General features: G+C 37.2%; 1 protein-coding gene across 3 annotated transcripts in view; it reads left to right on the forward strand.

Moving 5' to 3' along the window:
* Positions 1-20,980, forward strand: part of SPTBN1 (spectrin beta, non-erythrocytic 1) — a 209,357-nt gene that overhangs the window by 177,163 nt on the left and 11,214 nt on the right. For all 3 annotated transcript variants that reach the window (XM_083373144.1, XM_083373145.1, XM_083373146.1), the window contains 9 exons: positions 1,135-1,265; positions 6,191-6,395; positions 6,883-7,257; positions 9,195-9,439; positions 10,867-11,005; positions 12,668-12,752; positions 13,360-13,556; positions 15,406-15,506; positions 16,594-16,657. In XM_083373144.1, the coding sequence (XP_083229270.1) occupies positions 1,135-1,265; positions 6,191-6,395; positions 6,883-7,257; positions 9,195-9,439; positions 10,867-11,005; positions 12,668-12,752; positions 13,360-13,556; positions 15,406-15,506; positions 16,594-16,657 (1,542 nt within the window). The remainder of the gene's footprint in view (positions 1-1,134; positions 1,266-6,190; positions 6,396-6,882; positions 7,258-9,194; positions 9,440-10,866; positions 11,006-12,667; positions 12,753-13,359; positions 13,557-15,405; positions 15,507-16,593; positions 16,658-20,980) is intronic.

Below are 20,980 nucleotides of genomic sequence, written 5' to 3' on the forward strand. Positions count from 1 at the left end.
AAAAGCAACAGACCTGACATACATCCTATTGTGGCATGTCACTGGGATTGCAGTTTGTGCCTTATCATAAGGTAAAGGTAAAGGTTTCCCCTCACATGCATGCTAGTCGTTTCCAACTCTAGGGGCTGGTGCTCATCTCCGTTTCAAAGCCGAAGAGCCAGTGTTTGTCCAAGGACGTCTCCGTGGTCATGTGGCCGGCATGACTAGACTAGGCACAGGGAACGCTGTTACCTTCCCACCGTAGTGGTCCCTATTTTTTTACTTGCATTTTTACGTGCTTTTGAATTGCTAGGTTGGCAGAAGCTGGGACAAGTAACAGGCGCTCACTCTGTTACGCGGCACTCGGGATTCGACCCGCCAAACTGCTCACCTTCTGATCGACAAGCTCAGCATCCTAACCCACTGAGCCACCGCGTCCCTTTTGTGCCTTATCATACCTGTGCCTTATTGTGACCATCATTATTGTTAGATCATTCAGTTAACTTACTTTCATTAGAAATGCCGTGGCGTACTACAGCTGTATTTTAAGTCATTCATATCGTTTACAAGACAGATAACTAGTCAGTTTTCTTATAGCTAAACAGTATTGAATGATGTGATATCAGCATCTAACATTCCTGCATGCTGACATTTGAACAGGATTGGGGAATGTATTCTCTGTCCTCTATAATCCGGCACTTTTGGTGTAGTTTGACTTTCCATAGATAACAGTAGCAGCATTGGAAACTTTAAACATTGAGTTAACAATTTCCCATTTAGCAGACTTTAGAAGGATATTTTTAGATGTCGTGACATCATCCTCATATAACAGGCAAGTCTAGCGCAAGTAATGTGGGTAAGACAATTACATTTATTTCATTATAATGACTCACATAATTTGGGTAATAAAATTATGCAACTTGTACAACTTATAAAATGTATGCCGAAATTGCAACAAATTGTGTAATTGGTTTAATTTGCATAATGACATAATTACACAAATGACATAAGTCATGAATTACATAGTTGCCAGTTAAAGACAAATAGTGGACAATCCTCTTACCAAGTGATCGGGAAAAGGCTTTGCTAAATGTGCAAATTAGGACAGTTTGCCATTTAATAATAAACATGATTTGTTCTCTCTTGAAACTTTAGGATGAACAAAGTGCAGTTTCTATGTTGAAGAAACATCAGATTTTGGAACAAGCTGTAGAAGATTATGCTGAGACAGTCCACCAGCTTTCCAAGACCAGCAGAACTTTGGTAGCAGATAATCATCCGGAGAGGTGACTCCTGCTGTTTTGCATTTATAATTTGCTTTCGTTCTTAGGCCTTGTAAGAACTGCTACGCTGGATCTGTTCAGTGGTTCATTAAGATTAGCATCCTTTCCATTTCTAAGCTCTTTTAAACTTACAATTATTCTGGGTAAAAAAAAAACAAGCAGCAAGATTAACTCATAGCCTGATTTGGATCAAACAAGCTGCAGATTTCCTGTTCTGCTCAAGTATTCCACTTAGGTATTTCCTCCCTCCTTCCTTTTTGGATTCAGAGGGAGACTTAGAAAGCTTGTGCTTTCAGTTTTAAGTAAACCATGGTTTTCCATGATAACTCTATTCAAGGAATTTTGAGCTGCAATTTTAGAACAATCCAGGAAACTGTTTCTTCATTGCACTGCATTTCCCTCATTGTTTAGTCCTCAACCTATGTCCATTCAAATTACAAAAGACCTCTGTGGGGCTACTTATGAACAGATTCAAAGTGCTGGTGGCTATCTTTCCCAATCGTGTGATCTCATTTTGGGGTCACATGGTGACCTGCTTAACTGATAACACTTGTGACCATCATTCCAGCCTCAGTTATAGTCATAAGTTGGGGGCTACCTGTATATCTGAACCCTTTTGACAAAATAATTCATTCCTCCACTCAAGTAAATATCACATTCTTCTGTAGGGCAGGCTGCCAGCAATAGAGAGCAATAAAAACAAGAAATATTTATTTATTTTATTTTTATTTTTATTACATTTATATCCCGCCCTTCTCCGAAGACTCAGGGCGGATTACAAGCTTAGCAGTAGCCTTCATTCTATGTATATGCCTGCTTATTAGGGCTTTCATACACCCCCCAAGCGGCATTATTACAAAGTCAGCTTAATTGCCCCCAACAATCTGGGTCCTCATTTTACCTACCTCGGAAGGATGGAAGGCTGAGTCAACCTTGAGCCTGGTGGGATGCGAACCTGCCCTAATTGCAGGCAGCTGGTGTTACTTAAGGAGGCATTAGCCCACTGCTCCACCAAGGCTCATCATAAAATCTTTTTCTAAAGAGAAGTGACATAAATGGAAGATGGAATGAGAAGAGAAAGCAATCAGGCATGGATTCTTAACCTACAGTTTATCTTAACAGTGTGATATAGATATCATACTGTGATGTAATTAAAAATTATAGGTTGCTTTTTTATATGCATGATAACAGAGAGAGAAGAACTGATGTAATGGGCTTCCTTCATTTCTCTTCATTCGGAGATGTGTGTATGTATAAAATAAGTAATTGCTTCTTGACATTATATACTGGCCTGCCAGGTAGATGTTTAAAGTTTCCCAAGCAGAGTAGGATGGAAATATTGATTTCTTGTCCAAAAACCTACATTTTTTAAATAGAAGTTCAAACAGAATTATTTAGTATTCAAAAATTACTCCCTCCGAAAAAGACAAGTGAAATTGGAAAATAAAATGCCAAGTATATAATAACCAAAAGGTCAAATAAAACAAAAGAAACTGTGTACTGTATAATTCATGGGTACATATATTTGACAGAACATGTCAGTATTCATATAGGCCAAGTGAGACAGAGAAAAATGGACAAATCTGGCAGAGAAATAGAACAGTTTTAATTTTCTCTGTAATTCTTCATACTGTCTGAACTCTGGCACATTCCCCATCTGTATATACTTCCAATTGTTGTTCATTGGTTGGGAAAGAATTTATCCATCTAATGGAATCTGATTAGTTTCCTCTGGAAATTTTAAAGTCACAAGCTGGGAAGTGCCTTTTATTAATGTGGACAATTTGTTTATCAATAGCATTCAGCACTGGCAGAAATCCAAGCAATCCAGGCCAAGTTCATATCCTTCCTGTAGGTCATGTGAAAAGTCATAGGATTAGATTACTAGATCTGGAATGTATCTTAACATTCTCCCATATTTGTCTTTTAGCATAAAAGAATATGAAGCTATTAGACTATGTGTTCTTTGTGACTATTTTTCCAAAGCCAGGGGCTGTATTACAAGTTAACTTAAAAGTATAGTTAATGAATGAATATAACTTTATTACGGTCATAGACCAGCAATAGATGTCACTTTTTACAATATATTAAAAAATAGTACTGACATTAATAGTAAATAATAACATCCCTGTTAAGAAAATACATGTTCTCAAAATGTTAGGGTCACTCCCTAGTTTACGTGAGTGAAAAGCCGATAAGTATGTGAGTAAATATAATGTTCCAAAAATTGTTAGAGATATCTCCAAAAAATTGGCACAAGATGACAGCTATAATTCTGTAAACAATTTTTTTCTTGTGGACATTGCAGCAACGCAGAATTTTGTCACTGCATGGATGGTAGAAGAGTTTGAGTCCTGGAGGAGAAAGCCTACATAAAAATTGTCTGCCCTCCCTGGCAATCTCTCTAATAAGGGGAGAATATATGGTGACCTATAAACTCACAGTACAATAAAACATGTGAGATATCTTTGACTTCTCCTTTACCACATATACATAGCCATTCTGCTATTGGTGTTCTCTTATACCTGCCCTGGAGGAGTGCTGAGGGGAGAATGTTAAATCTGGCTCTGAAGAAAGCTATTCTTTGTTTTGGGAAGGTCAGATCATTTAGATATCTTGCCGATTCCCACACACCCTGTTTGATTCTATCCCTACTGTGGAGAGGCAACCTATTTAGTTCTTGGAACTCCATGTCCTTCATTCTATTGATTATTACTTGCTTTGCTTGGTCAAAGCCTAGGGACATTAAGAATACCGATGAGAGCCCATAAGAGCCCAGCTTGTAATCTATCACCTGTTTCCAGGGTGAGGGGAAGTTGTCAGTCAACACTAGCGGGGACAGTCCTTCTGAAAAGAAATGCATTTTAAGCCAATGAATGATCATCATCTTCCAGGCTCTTACCTGAATTTGAGGCATGCCTGTCTCAATTCTTAACTGGGCATTTGGAGTTCCTTTGGGTGCAGCTAAGATGGCTCTCAGGAATTTGGTTTGTATGGTTTCTAGCAAGATTTCTTTGCAAGGATTCCTGTTTGTGCCCCATACAGAATTTGCGCCAATGTTTTGGCCTCGAAAAGTTTTAAGGCAGCAGGTACTAATTGACCTCTGCCTGTATAAAATAAATGTTTGATTGCATTTGAGGACCTATTAGCTGCTTGCAAAGAATGATCCAGGTGTGCCTTCCATGTTCCTTGCGAGTGGAAAACCACCCCAAGGTATCTAAATGTTCTAACCTGTTCTAAACTATGTCCTTCTATTTTCCAGGAGAATTGGCTGGGTCTTTTAGCAAAAGCTAAGATTTTTGATTTATCAGAGTTAAGGACCAACTTGTTCTGTCTGCAATAGCCAAGTGTTGCCCTAATTGCTCTCTTCAGTCCTACAGGAGTTTGTGAAATAATAACAGCATCGTCGACATACAGGAGAATCGGGATTTTGCATTGTGCTAGGTTAGGCGGATGCAGATCAGGATTCTGTAAGAGATCGATCAGGGGGTTGATATAGAAGTTAAAAAGGGAGGGAGACAGGATGCAACCCTATCGTACCCCTTTTTGTACCCTTCTTGGGCCGGTTAAAGTCACTTGAGGATTACACTTCACTTTCAAGGTGGAATTGGCATACAATCTTTGTATGAGGAAAAAGAAGCGTTTATCAATAGTAGTGCATTTTAATTTCTCCCAGAGGGTGTTCCTGGATAATGAATCGAAGGCCTGCTTAAAATCAAGGAAGGCCACGAAAAGAGAGGATTTTTTAAATATGTGTATTTTTGTACTAGATGGTGAAGTACCAAGATATGATCCATCGTTGATCTTCCTTCTCTAAAACCAGCTTGTTCATCTTTGATTATCCCCCCCAAAATTAGCCAATAATGAAGTTTATAATTTAGGTGTTTGGGATACAGTTTACTAATAACACTCAGAAGACTAATGGGTCTATAATTGCCGGGGTCATTTCTACTTTCTGTTGGAGGTCATGAGATAAGTTAATTAATTGCACACAATTCTGATTTAGCTCCCAAGGCAATAGAGATTGGGGCTGGGGGCTCCCAGATGGAATAATGAGAGCTGGTACGGTATGGGGCAAAGTGGGACAGTCCAGAAATTCCATTAAGTGCATCATCCATCCATCCATACATGCATACCAATTGTCATTATAAAAATTATTTTACAAAGCTACAGCCTGAATTGCCAGAAACATTAAAAAGTGCTATTAATGCTTAGGTACTCTTAATAAAAATAATAAAAGGTAAAACTGGCTCAATTTCCCAACAAAAAGCAATGGAAAAAATAATAATAGCAACAATAACAACAACAGTTGAAGAGCTGGCAGCTGTGATTGTACATTGTTTGGTATATAATAATAATACATCCTGCAGCAATACCTTTAACACATTTAAACATCATCTCCCTATCACAGGTTCTTAAGAAAGACTGGCTAGGTGGATAAAAATGTCTAAGTTCAGTCTAAACATCTGGCTGACTGCAACCAACTGTAATAATAATAAACTAAATTTGTATGATGCTCAATTCTCAATGGCGTCTAGGTATTAGCAAAACATGTGTCTTTAAGAGGGGCTTTGATGGTTTTCCTTTTGCTAAGTAAATGCCTTCTTGAAAGAAAGAAAAAATTAAGCATTTGGTTGACCACTGTGGCAGCAGAATATTAAGTTAGATTGGTCTTGCAAAATCAAATCTGTGTCAGTCACTGGGACCAGAGATTTACCCTTCCAAGCTTTTGGACTCATGCTGGGGCCCATCTTCAAAGAACTTTTCTCTATTGGAATACGTGCTTTGGGCTATAAGATTATTATTAGATGGTCTTAATTCTCATCTGGCAGAGTTTGGGGGTTGTTACTATATAATTGACTATATTTATATGGATTTATTTAAACTAGGTCTAGATGGAGTTTGTTTTTTGCCTTTTGTCTCCATAGTGAACGTATCAGCATGAGGCAATCGAAAGTGGATAAGCTGTATGCAGGCCTGAAAGACCTTGCTGAAGAGAGGAGGGGCAAGTTGGATGAGAGACACCGGCTATTCCAGCTGAACCGTGAGGTGGATGACTTGGAGCAGTGGATAGCAGAAAGGGAAGTGGTGGCTGGGTCCCATGAACTGGGACAAGATTATGAGCATGTTACAGTAAGTAGCCTGGATTCCTAGTTCCTTTCTTTTATGCACTGTATGGTAATGTGCAATATGGGAAAATATCGTTAATATATACAAAATTGTAATCAAAACATAAATGCAATGAAAATGTAAAAATATTAAAAGGCATGATGCAGTCTTGCGCAATACAGAATGTGTTAACAGAATGTGTTAATTAATATGAAGGATAAAAGTTGCTTAGTGTATTTCAACTTGCATTCTATTATTAATTCCTTTGAATGTCCTATGTAATGACAAGCAGAAAAATATGCTGGGTATTTTTGAGCCACAGAAATTAATTTCAGAGTCAGAATATATATTATATATGATACAGTTTTATTTATGTCCATTTTCCTTTGAATGTAACTTTATCTAGTATATTATTAGTTGGGCAGTAAGCTTTGTGTGTTCACACTATTTTTCCTCCAATTTATCATTTTGATCCAAGGCTTATTTATACAAGCATCCTTTTTTCTTTCAGATGCTGCAAGAGAGATTTCGTGAATTTGCCCGAGACACTGGGAATATTGGACAGGAGCGTGTTGATACCGTCAATCACATGGCTGATGAACTCATTAATTCTGGACATACTGATGCTGCTACTATTGCTGAGTGGAAAGATGGTCTCAATGAGGCCTGGGCTGACCTCTTGGAACTCATTGACACAAGAACACAGATCCTTGCAGCCTCTTATGAACTCCACAAATTTTACCATGATGCCAAGGAGATCTTTGGACGAATACAGGATAAACATAAGAAGCTGCCTGAAGAACTTGGGCGGGACCAAAACACAGTAGAAACCTTGCAAAGGATGCATACAACATTTGAGCATGATATTCAGGCCTTAGGAACGCAGGTGTGCATGTTAAATAAACACATTATCATGTTTCTTTATAATTAAAAGAGCCTGTAGCTTGCATGGCTTTGGATTCAGAAAAGGAGAGTTCACGTTTTTCAAATTTGTCAAGATTTTCTTCATTATTTCCTATTTTTGATTTTTACATTCTGCATGTGTATTTCTGCAGTTCAAAGCCTTATAATAATAGGAAATCTTGGTTTCTTTGTATAATTATTATCAGAGAACTGAAGATATGACAGTGATTATCAAGAGATCCTTAACAGAATGATCAGCCTAATATTTAAATGGATCGCATTTAGGAAAATTCAAATAAAAAGCAATTTGCTGAAGAGGAATAGTGGCAAATAGCTGTTGTTTTCAAACTCTGTGGCTGCCTGAAAGAATTCATTTAACCAGTATTTATAAAAGTTTGGAGTCGATAGACTTGAGTAGATTCAATCTTATTATTTTATATATATTATTTTGTTGATTCCTAAGGCTACCCACTCTTAAATGACTCTGAGAAGCTTGCAAGTAATTAGAAACAATAAGAATTACAAAATATTAATAAAGAAACACACTGAGGAGGCATCAGTTTCAATTATATTACAGATTATTTATTTATCTATTTACTTATCTTCTATGCCTTCCCCCTCTCTAACCAAAGTGACTCTGGGCGGCTTAGAGTACATAAAGAGGATCTCTGCTGACTTACAGCAAAACCCATATTGTCAAGTATTTTGCATCACTCAGTGGTCTGTGGATGCATTTGGGAAGCTCACAAGTATAAGAAGATTATTAGGCCACTTCTACCATTGCTTCCCAGCAATTAATATGTAAGGTATCCTACTTGCATTTTGGCAGGTAATACATAGCTATTAAAATTAACAGCCACTGATAGCACCATAATTAATGCATTTGTCTAGGCCTATTTTGATGGCAGCAAACTCCATAATTTATCTATTTGTTGTCTTTCTTTTTTTGGCACATGGAAAATCTTCGTGCTAGAATAGGGACTTGATTTGTTGATGGGTGGTGAAAAAAGCTCTTCTATAGAAAATAAATTCCATGGAATTCTTCAATGGGGATTGTCAGTTGTAACTTTCATAAAGTGGCTGGGCATTCTCTAGAAGTTTCCTTGATTTTTTTAAAAAAATTCTTTAACATACCGATATTACTATGAACAATTACAAAAGAGCCCTATAGGATTTAAAACTGCTTTTTGGTTGAGGCTTTTAATTTTTAAAAGGAGACAATAATTATAGATAGGAGGGGGGAAGGACTACAATATCTACCTCCAAACGTTTTCCTAAAATTTTTAAGACATTAAAAATTGGATCCCCATTCACATGTGAATGTTTGGCATGGGACCAAGGTAGTAGTGGTGGTGGTATTTCAGAATTTATAAAAAGAGATTTTTAATTCTGCCTCTTATCAGTATAATTTCTAAAAGGGGCCAGAATGTATTTATTTGTATGTAATTAAACAGTATAGGGAAACATTTAAACCCTAAAACACGATGTCAGGAAATTGGATTACTGTGCTGCACAGAGGGACTCAACTCATATAATTTCGTGAATTGTTTAAACCCTTAGCACGTCTATCTATTTTCTATGAATGGAGAATTAGCAACTTTGCCCTCAGTCATTAGAAATCATCAGTTCAGTATGCCATTCAAGTTTTAATTATATATTGCCAGTATGGCTGGGTAATTTCAAAATGTAAAAGAAACTTGGTGTTTAGTTGCAAGTTTGGGTTTTTTGTTTTTAAATAAAAGGAGATATTAATTATCAGATTCTGCAGCTTTCCTGTGTCCTCAGAAGTTGCAGCATAAATAAAGCCCCAATGATGAATCTATTTCAGCAAAGCACGTTTGATAACGAGGCATAAATAATCCTAAGTATCTGCCTTCACAATTGTTTTGACTGCTTTGTTTCCATTTTTTTTTACATCAGGTGAGACAACTCCAAGAGGATGCTGCCCGACTTCAGTCTGCCTATGCTGGGGACAAGGCTGATGATATCCAGAAGCGGGAAAATGAGGTTTTGGAGGCATGGAAAACATTGCTAGATGCCTGTGAAGGACGCAGGGTCAGACTAGTGGATACTGGTGACAAATTCCGTTTCTTCAGTATGGTCCGTGACCTCATGCTTTGGATGGATGATGTAATTCGCCAGATTGAAGCCCAAGAAAAGCCAAGGTAAGCAGGACTAACATACAGAAACTTAGGCTATAGGTCTTTTATAGCAGTAAAGTGGACTGCTATGAAATCTATGACAGCTATTGAAATTCTGAAACATTTAGGTTTAATTAGATGAATTCAAATCCAAATTTAATGAAAAAACAATGGGGCGCTTGTTGATCTAGGCGTTCTGTTTCAAGGTTGCAGGCATGCACATGCAGACACAATTCTAAAGAACTGAAGTATTTACTACAGTTTAGGTAGATAACCACAGACAGGATTGTAATTCAAATTCCCTACAGAGCATGCTTGAGTAAAAAATGCCAATTACAGTCTAAGAAGCAAGAGTCACAAAATGCGAAATTAGGTGATAAGCCAATCAAAAGAGTCAAAGGGTGATGAGCAAGAAGCCAGAACAAGAATCACAAACCTGGAATACCAAACAAAGACTGAAAGCAAAGCAGCTATGTAAATCTGTTTGCAGACAGTTAACTAAAATTATTCATGCCTCACCCTTTGCCTAGCAATGAGCCTCATTGAGGAGTGTTGTTATGCTCCTCACTTCATGCTTCTAGATCTGCGGCTTGGAAGTCATGGCTTGTCTTTGATTGCTCCAGCTGAACAGAAGATGCTTGTATCTGATCAACCTCAAATGAATTCTGGCTTAATGATTCCTGAGGCTGAAACTGACAATCCACAAGCTCAACTGGAGCAACATTGTAGGAATCAGAGTCAGACACTGAAACGTGGCCCATAACATTATGTTTCTACTTGTAAAGTAACAATTGAGACAAAAATACACTACCTCAGAATGAAGTTGGTCTCTCTGCTAACAGTGAGCCATAAAGTTGAAGATGGTACAATTTTTTTCACCTGGACAAACAAATGCTTGTACAGCTATAAGAGGCCAACAAGATTTCTAGGTTCACAATTTTGCCTATTCTTCAATGATAATTGCACCTTTTCTATTTGACTTGGACAAACTGGAATGGATTTGATCCTTTTATAGTTGTTTTTCCAATTTAACTGCAGAATACAGAGTTAGGCTTGCAGGTAACCCTCACTTAACGAAGCAATTGGGGCCGGAATTTCCCACCATCAAGCAATGCAGTCATAAAGCACAATGTTAATGATTGCATTGCTTAGCCCCAGCAATCCCAGCCATCTCTATTGCCATCATTCTGATTGTTGTTGTCTGAAGTGTGGGGAGGGTGTGGAATTGTGCAACAGTGAGTTCCACATTTAAGATGCAATATTTAGCTTTTAACATATATGACTGTTAAAGAAAAATAGGATTAAATAGAGCAAAGCAGGCATAACTCCAGAAAATGGATTGCTGTTATCCAAAAGAAAGAATGAGACCTCTAATGTGGATTAGAGTCCTTTTTATATGTTTTAAGACATATTTGCTATTTGGATTTTAAATTACCTATATTTTATTTTAGGGATGTTTCTTCTGTAGAACTGCTGATGAACAATCACCAAGGGATCAAAGCAGAAATAGATGCCCGAAATGATAGCTTTACAACCTGCATTGAGCTTGGTAAATCATTGCTGGCAAGAAAACACTATGCTTCAGAAGAGGTACTGTGTGCTTTCTGACTACAGATAAGCAACTTTGCAAAGAGTATATAAAAACTCTCTCTCTCTCTCTCTCTCTTGGAGTAGGTGAATTTTTACATTCCCCCTTTCCATTTGCATACATACGTACCAGTAGGCCTGACTTAACAATCACAACCATGACTGGCAACTCTATCACTAAGTGATGCAGTCATTAAGTGAGACATCTCATGACCATATTGTGATTTTATTGCCAGTTTCTCTATTGACTGATTATCAGACGTTAGCTGTGAAGCATGCAACTGGCGTTCATCATGTGACTGCGATGCTGCAACTGTCATAAACTCCTGCTGGTTGCAAAGTCCCAAATTATCAGTCACATGACCTTGGAGATGGCGCAATCATTATAAGTGGGAGAACCATGTGTAAAGTTATCTTTCAGCACTGTTGTAACTTTGAATGGATAGGATTACCTGTAGTTTGAATTGTGCTCACACTTAATTAGAAGCTAGTGCTGAAGTACAAGTAAAATATGTCCTTATACCTTTAAAACATAGGTAGTCCTCAGCCTCTTATAGGGACCATTCAAAATTATGACAGTGCCAAATGAATGGTAGTTAAGATCGGTCTTCAGAGTTTTGCCCATTCCATCACCCTCTGCAGTCATGTGATCATGATCTGAGTGCTGGGCAGTTGGGTCACACCTACAACCAGTTGTAGTGCCCTATGATCTCATGATTGCCATTTGCAATCTTTCTTCCCATTTTTCCCACAAAATCAAGTCTCCCCCACCTGTGCACCAAGTTGTTGCTGCACCAGCCACTTGTGCATGCTCCCCAATCCAAGCCATGCCTCTCATGTACCCTCCCTGACCCACACTTCTAGTGCACAACCCTGCATCCTTGCACACTTTCCCCATGCCAGACTTCTTCTTGACTCTCCCAAATCTGTGCACCTCCCCTGACTTGTGCTGTGTCTCACACTTTTCCTAACTCATTCCATGCTCTTATGTACCTGCTAACACTCTGCACCTTCATACACCTTCCATGACCTTCCCTCACATCTTTGTACAGCCTCCTTGACCCTCTCATCCCGTGCGGCCCCTTGCTTCCTCCTGCACCCAGCAGCAGCCACTTACCTGCCTGCCAGTTTAGGACTTGTAACTTTCTGCTAGCTCCCCCACTGACTTTGGTTGTTAGAAGTCAGCAAGAAATTGGCTCACCTAACGACCATGGGATTCAGTTAACAGCAGCAGTTAATGTGCTTAGCAAGAGAAATTTCAGTCCGGTTGCTGTTATAAGTTAAGAACTACTTGTAGCAGAATTTAAATATAATCCAATTCACAGAGTTAATGTACCTGGTGAAATAAAACACTTTAAGCTTTATTGCTACAAGGTTGTAAGTGAAGTTCCAAATGGAAGGATATTTCCAAAAAGGTAGCACTGATGTATGTAGAAGAACATTTTTCCAGTTGCTACTGTTAAAAGTAAGTTCAAGTCATTATTTTATTTATACATTAAATGTATTAGTCATTATTCTTGGCTCTGGGTTTTAAATATTATCACAAGAATGCTGTGGCAGTAATGCTGTGTTGTGGCTCATTTATTATGGTTGTTTGGAACCATGTTATAATTAATTACAAAGTATATAGATGATACTGATTTCCATTTTAAATATTTCTTTTAGATAAAAGAGAAGTTACTGCAGTTGACAGAAAAGAGAAAAGAAATGATTGACAAGTGGGAAGACAGATGGGAGTGGCTGAGATTGAGTAAGAATCCCAAATCTGCCTGTTTATAATGGCATGACCTTTTTTGTTTTTGAAGAATTGTAGTTTCCATGAATTGTATTTCAGATTGTAAAGATATAAGTGATGGTTTCCTTCCTTCCTTCCTTCCTTCCTTCCTTCCTTCCTTCCTTCCTTCCTTCCTTCCTTCCTTCTATTTATTATTGTTGGAAAGCTTATGATTAAAAAAAATATTGTGGCAGATGTTCCTATTAGTCAGAGCCTACTTGGTCAGGTTGAAGGGATAATAGAAAGACATTCACAGTATATGTAAGTAAATATGCATAATAAAACAAGAATAAAAAACACTAATGTGGGACAAAGGAAAATTATCTAAATATTTTCATATTCACTCTTAATTTTTGTGGCAGTCAGACCATAGGTCATAAAAGAGAAAAGAGATTTGCACATGTTGTATCCCAACAAGAGTTTAAAGATTCTGCCCTTGGGATTGGCCATTCTGTGGGAGACTCCTGGGGGTTATAATTCAGCACTATATGGAAGATGACAGGTTTCCCCATCCTTGTGGTATAGTATAAATTATAAAATATTTACTAGCTCTGAACATGGTATATTTCTGACTTTAACTTAGTTTTGGAAGTGCACCAGTTTTCAAGGGATGCCAGTGTTGCCGAGGCCTGGCTGTTGGGACAGGAGCCATATTTATCAAGTCGTGAAATAGGGCAAAGCGTGGATGAAGTGGAGAAGCTCATCAAGAGGCACGAAGCATTTGAAAAATCAGCAGCAACTTGGGATGAAAGATTTGCAGCACTTGAAAGACTTACCACGGTAGGTTACAAGAGCCCATTCAGATATTTTTCATGATTATTACCTGACTTTAAATTCTCTAATTAATCACACAAATCATTAATCAAGGATAACCAATATTTATTAAATATAATTACATTAATCAAATAAAAACAATATTTCTGAAGTGAGCATAGTTAGTGCTTTGAAGTATCATATGTTTACATTGCATTAGTGGGAGCAGCAGAAATCACATCACCCCAAAAATGACACTCACAAAATCCTAATTTTTATATAAATTCAAGTTAAAATGGCTGGAATCTTGCAAAATTGCAGTGTTGTAATTATTGCAGTGTTATTGCAGGCAAGCTCATAATAGTTTTAAGGAAGAGATCCTGACATTTGGCAATCCCTTCAGATTTTGGCCAATACTATAGTTGACTACTACAGGTAGTCCTCAATTTACAACCACAGTTGAGCCCAAAATTTTTGTTGTTAAGTGAGACAGTTGTTAATGACTTTTCTTGCCACAGCTATTAAGTGAATCACTGTAGTTGTTAAGTTAGTAACATGGTTGTTAATTGAATCTGCTTTTCCATTGACTTTGCTTGTCAGAAAGGCATAAAAGGGGATCACATGACCCTGGGACACTGGAACTGTCATAAATATGAGTCAGTTGCCAAGCGTCTGAGTTTTGATCATGTGACCAATGGGATGCTGCAATGGTTGTTAAGTGTGAAAAACAGTCATAAGTCACTTTTTCCAGTGAATTATTGTAAAGTCAAGGTCTACCTAAAATAAACATCCCTTCTTGTGTAAAAAACAAAAGATTAGTAATACCCATTTTAAAATATTCTCGCTAGTTACAACTTTTTAAAAAGTTTGTAAATTATAATTAAGAAATTGAACTTGCATTTATTTTAAATTAGAACAACTGTGGTTACATTTTTACAATATCGTTTACTATTGTAATGAATGGCCTTCATCCTAATTGATACTAGGATATATAAAAGTTATGAATAGACTGAGGCATATTAATACAGAACTATAAGCAGTAAAACTTCATCATTAATAAAAATCAGTTGCATTTTTTTAAAAAAAGTTTAAGATTTAAACCAGGTTTGAAACTTTAAAATGTCTTGCTAAATCAATAAGCTTGCACCTGATGTTGTAATGATGGCACCGTCAAACAGCATTGCAAAAATTGGGTAAATAAGCTTAAGTGGCTCATAATCTTTGCCTTTTCTCACTCTGCCAAAAAAGAAAGGAAGCAGTGAGGTTTCTAAAACTCTTTTTCTAGCTCAGATTAAAACCTTAGCTGGAGGTGTGAAAACAACAGCAGTGGCTGTCCTTCCTTTGCAGAGTGCTTGATCCTTCTCCCATCCCATTCCACTTCTTCCAATGATTTTTACCTGAGGAGAAAAGGGGGAAAAAAGGAGCTAGGGTACTTTAAATGTCAGGAAATATGGTCTAATGGTTCATGGGAAGTGTAGTTTCCCCTATTTGAAGTATTTAGGGCAGCATGTCAAACTCGTGACGTCGCACAACGCATTGGGACTTTTTCCCCATTGCCAGCAATGGGGCAGGTGCAGTTTTGGTGTGACGCATCTGGCCCGCAGGCTGGCAGTTTGACATGCTTGATCTAGGGGATTAAAGTTACAGAAATTGGATTATCCCGTTGGAGTACAATGATTTTTTTTTCTGTCTTGCAGTTGGGAATAGCCTACTACAGCCTAACTGTTATGTCTGATATGAGAGATAAGGAGCCTCACCCTCCACTATCTGGGCTTAATGGGATAAAAAATTCAATCTGTGAATGAAGGAACCCTAATTTATTGCTTTCCTGAATCTTCTCTCTTCCTGCAATCTCATTCTCTTCTCTCCCCTCCAGTTGGAATTGTTGGAAGTACGTAGACAGCAAGAGGAAGAGGAGCGGAAGAAACAGCCTCCTTCTCCAGAGCCAAGCCCCAGGACTGGGGAGGAGTCTCAGTGGTGAGTATCTGGAGAAGGATATGATGTAACACAGAAGTAAAACCTCATATAAAAGCTCAGTTAAGCTTTCTTCAGATACCCAGCTGTAGGTGAATATTTTTTAATAAATATTCATTCATTGCTTAGAGCTACTGTATATGCAATTTCATCACGAGGAAAATACTTTGATGCAGGATTAAGCAATCTTTAGGTGGTCAAGAGCCATACTAATCAGAGGACCTGAAGGCCGCAAAGTTGATGGTGCAATATCATACATCTTAGTAGGGAACACCCTTTGGAGTCATTTTTCACAGTGACGACCTAATTTGGTGTGTATGATACAATTTTCATATACTTCTCATATCAGAATATCAGTTGCCAGTATTATGTTCAATGAGTGCATTCTTTCTGAATGCTACAAAAAGACTCCACTTGTGATATAGCAAGCGCACTCTCTTTTGTGTTTGCATGCTGGCTTAATTACAGAGTAGGCCATAACAAACCCAAAAGGGAACAAGGAATTTTTTAAAAGATGAATTTAAGTATAGATGTGTAGTATAGGAAAAAGGGTGTTTTTTTAATTCAGGTTTTTTTTTTTGAAGATCATTTGAACAGTAAATCGCTATTGCCTTACATTAGCGTGGAAATCATGTCCATCTATTGAAAGTTAAAAACTTTGCATGTATCTGTGTTTGATGCTAGAAATTTAGACTTGATAGGACTGGATATGTGTATGAAAGACATTGAAATGGGAAGTTTGCATGTGATGCATTCTGCCATTCAGGAAAAGATATTAAAAAACAATTCAGGCATTCACAATGGTGGTTCTCAGGGAGACAAGTTCTTCTCTGAAAATGTTACATTCTGATTTAATATACTGCACAAATCAATATAAGAAAAGTAAAAAAAGGAATAAAATCTGTTTGGAAGATCAAGATGAAAGACAATTCAAAGTAAAAGTTCACCTTCCAAAGATTTAATAAAGTGGTAATTGGAGTACACTAGATTACATTTTCAGGTCTTGACAGATTTAAGCAGATATCTTGGTTAATTAAAAGTAACTTGTCTTTTGTATTACCTTTCACTCTTGGCTTTATCTTTTCTACAGGGATGGCATAAAAGGAGAACAGGTTGCCCAGAATGGTTTGTCACCAGACCAGGAATCTCCCCGGGTTAGTTACCGTTCCCAAACCTACCAAAAGTACAAAAACTTTAATAGTAGATGGACAACTACTGACCAACCACAATCTGGACTCTGAGATGCAAAGCAGTTTGTGAGAAACCGTTGGCTGCTTTTTCTTCTGTTCCTCTTTATTTACTTTCAAGTTCCTTACACTGCCCCTCTCTCCCACACCTTCAAGATACCAAGCTTTATTTAACAAATATCCACCACATATACTGAATATATACCTACATATATATTCATTCATTTGTTGAATTTGATATTTTAGATGCTGTCAGATATTTGGTTGCATTGCTTCATTGTTTTTGTTTCATTATCTCTTATTGTGAGATTTTCACTTTGTTAATAGCCTTGAGAATTTTTGCAGTTCAAGCCACTTCTTTATGTGAGTAATTGAAATGTAATGAAATCTCATCAAAATCGAAGACAAGAAGTAGAATCTGACAGGTATGATGCTTCTAGCTGTACTAACAGATTTGAGAGCAAAATGCTGGCAAAACAACAGCATTGTCACCAAAGAATTTGGGTGTACATACTGCAGAGGAGACAAGAGGGGGACTTAAACAAGGTAGAAGCACCTGGCTATGGATATACTGTCTAGAGCAGTGTTTCCCAACCTTAGGAACTTGAAGATGCGTGGACTTCAACATAGCTGGCTGGGGAATTCTGGGAGTTGAAGTCCACGCATCTTCAAGTTCCTAAGGTTGGAAACGCTGGTCTAGAGGTTAATATCATTTGCAGTGCTTTTTTTGTAAAAGAAAAAGGTGTCGGAACTCACACATGTCATACAACCCGCCTTGCCTATCCTACAAGGTTCCATCCAAAAAAGGTGCCGGAACTCCGTTCTGAGCGTTCTATGAGGAAAAAAAGCCCTGATTTGGCATTCCAAGCAAATGATATCATGAATCAACAATACATGACAGAAATAAATAACAGAATAACAGAGTTGGAAGGGATCTTACAAATGTAATAATAAAATAAATCTTGCAGATCTTCTAGTCCAACCTCCTGCTCAGGCAGGAAACCCTATACCATTTCAGACAAATAACAGATTGTTTTGAAATTAGTAACTAATTATCTCTAACAACTGGATCACTTCTGATTTCACATTACCTCTACAGGGATTACTTGAGATGTGAGTGCTTCAGTTCACCTGTATAGAGATTTAATTAAGCTTGGAGGTGTAGAAATGTCAGACTTGGTCCTAAATTCTGTTAGCTTCTAGGTCCCATTACAGTCAGTGAGATTATACAAAAGATTTCTCTCTCATCCCTTGAATATGTGCCTGTATTCAAGGAAAAATGGGCATGCAGATTACAGTGTAACAGCCAGGGTCTACTTTCACTTTTTATTTTCAGACCAAACATGCAGTTTAATGAACCATAGCGTGAATGACCTGCTACATATAGAGGCCAGGAAGGAAAGGTTTTATGATACCTAAACCTGAGATAATACTTACATGCATCTGTACAAGCTAGGATTTGTGGTGTCCTTGGTGTTCCCTGAGCTCGGTGGTTTTCCTGTACATGTTTCATTACCCAACTAGATAACATGATCAGCTAGGACTTGTTGGCTAGAAATCCCTGATTAAAAGCTGGTTTACAAATCTTGTTTGCATTTTCTGATCATCTCAGGATTGGATGTGATTAAACCTATCCTTGTTTATGGCTTAAATTTTATGCATTCTCAAAATATAGATGATCATGTTAACCTAGTGTGTATCAGAAGTGATTAAACCAAAAGGTTTGACTCAATCAGTGATTAGTACCAGAAAAATCAGAGCTGCTTATGCCTTATCACCCAGATCAGTTCTTACCACAAGAAGTCTTTCAAACTGAATTCATAAGCACCCATAATAAAGGAATAAATCTCAGTGAAAGCAGAATTTTTATCGATAAAAAAGTATAGGGATCGGTCTTATGACATTGATGTTTTGCAACTATAAAGCATTTAACAATTAAAATTGTCCTTTTTTCAAAGTTTAGATACATATATCTTTACATTTCTGCACAGTTTTTATTTCTCCCTATGCCACATAAGTTAGGCCAAGGGAAGGAGCATGACATTTCTTTTCACATGTTCACATGTCACAGTACCCACTCTCTTTGAAATAGTAATCTTTGATGCCCAACTTGTTTTTAGTTGAAGGAGGCCTTGGCTATATGCATGGCCATATTCTTGTGGAAGGGAGAAGAAAAGAATAAGATTGACACTTTAGCTCCTAATCCATATTCCTCTACACAGAAAGTGTGACATATGGGAAGACTATTATGAAGAATAGAGGGAAGAAGTAAGATGGGTAGAGAATGAAAATTTTATTCTGTTGAAGTTATGTGAGACCCCCATAGTGAAATTGGGGGGGGGGTAATTTGGAGCTGGCTCCAGCATTAGAGAGAGTGAGGCAATGTCCTTAGACAGCAACAAAGATTTTTAGTTAACCCCTCCAAGTGTCTCTAAATTATTTTTAAAGCAATGGAATATTATATGTGTACAGTATGACTATTATATTGCTTTATAATGCTACTTCAGAAACTTGGGTTTATCCATAATAGTCCCATCCACTTCTTTGTGAAACCTGCAGTAAAATGGCCTACTGGAATCCAATTACTGCTTTAAATCAGAAAGGTATATACACATGCTGAAAATGCAAAGTAATTCTATTTGTTTTATTCAACTATTTTTGTTTAAACTGTGTTTTATTTTCTTAGTGAACAAAACTGATTTTAATGAAAGCCAGTCAAAAACATTTTGCTGCCCCTGGTAGAGCAACCTTCTTCTCAATTCAAAGTATATAGTAGCCAAACGCAATCATTTTATTTTGGCATGTGAGGCTGAAAAAAATTACCCTATTCTCCATCCACTGTACTGAAATACAATAATAGTATGAATGATTTTCAATTTGCTTTTGATGACTCCTAAATCTTCTCTCAGAGGTATCTGTTTCACTATCCTTAATGATAGGGCTGAAAACAGTTAACAAAATTTGCTAAAGATAGTTAATACCTATTAAATAATGTGCAATTAATGTATTAAAATATTTCATTTTGTAAACCAGATTATGGCATAGTAGATGAGTGGTTTCTAAACATAGATGATAATTGGACCATTAAGAAAGATTGACATAATGTATTTCACTCGCCTTTATTTCAGGAAGCATTTCATTTGTAAACTTTACAACTATAGAGTAGTTTCCAACAATTATCTTTAACAAACTGCAGTTAGTAAATCTGGTTTTCTTTTGGCATATGAAAGGATTAAAATAATAACTGGTAGAATTTGTGAGAAACAAGAAAGCTTGGATGTATACTTTAATACACTTTTGTTTTTATTATCATGCACATCTCTTCTTTTCTCTTATCAGGATATCAGCATAAAGCTTCTTAATTTTTTTATGTAATTCGATGTGGTTTTTTTAATATTTTGGTCTTCTGTTGCACTTAATGTTTGATCTCTGCCCCTCAAAGTGCATTAAAGAATGCAGTAATTAGAAGTGCATTCTAGTCACAAGTGACTGAGGCATTTCAAAATAATTGGCTATATATTCAATAGAAAACTAGTACAAAGTATATCTGATCTTAATCCCAGAGAGAGGTGCTGCAATTCTCTCCATTAATTATGGGTTATAATTTGGTTAAAAAAATTACATTCAAAATTAAGTTGATTATAAGAATGTATGGGCTACATTTTATTGCCACAAATTTCTTCATTATTCATCATCTATTGAGAGAGAGGTTCAGGAGGAAAAAGATAATGCAATATTTATTTATGCACTTTGAAAGCAAGGGAGGGATATCACTCTCCCTCTCCCACTGCATCAGAATTTGCAAACCTCAAGAAGAAGCTGACCACTAAATTGTTTTGCGATTAACCTTCCAGAAATGAAAATGTGTATTCATAACAAGCCTATGTCCCATCTGTTTCATTGTTGTTGTTAACCCTTAGCACCCATGGTATTGTCTGCATGCTCAGAGCATGTTTCCATTAAAAGTTTATTTAGCTCCATTCTTTACCCCTCAGCTTTTTGGTGTCATGCATAGTTTGCCTACATGTTTATTTGTTTGGGGAGGGGTGTTTTGTTTATGGTTCGAAGTATTTAATTTTAAAAAGGCCATAAAAAAATATCTGTCACTAAAAAGAAGTTAGGAAGCTTTTTTTTAGTGCCTCAAGAATTCAAGGCATTCCTGCAGTTGTCTCATCTACACCAAGACAATTTCTTCACTGCCTTGGGTATGCCTGCCCAGATAATCCAGCTACTTTCCCAGCAACTATAGCTCAAAAGTCAGATCTATAGTGATGATCATTTAAATGGCAG

The sequence above is a fragment of the Vipera ursinii genome (assembly GCF_947247035.1).
Source record: "Vipera ursinii genome assembly, chromosome: 1".
Taxonomy (NCBI): domain Eukaryota; kingdom Metazoa; phylum Chordata; class Lepidosauria; order Squamata; family Viperidae; genus Vipera; species Vipera ursinii.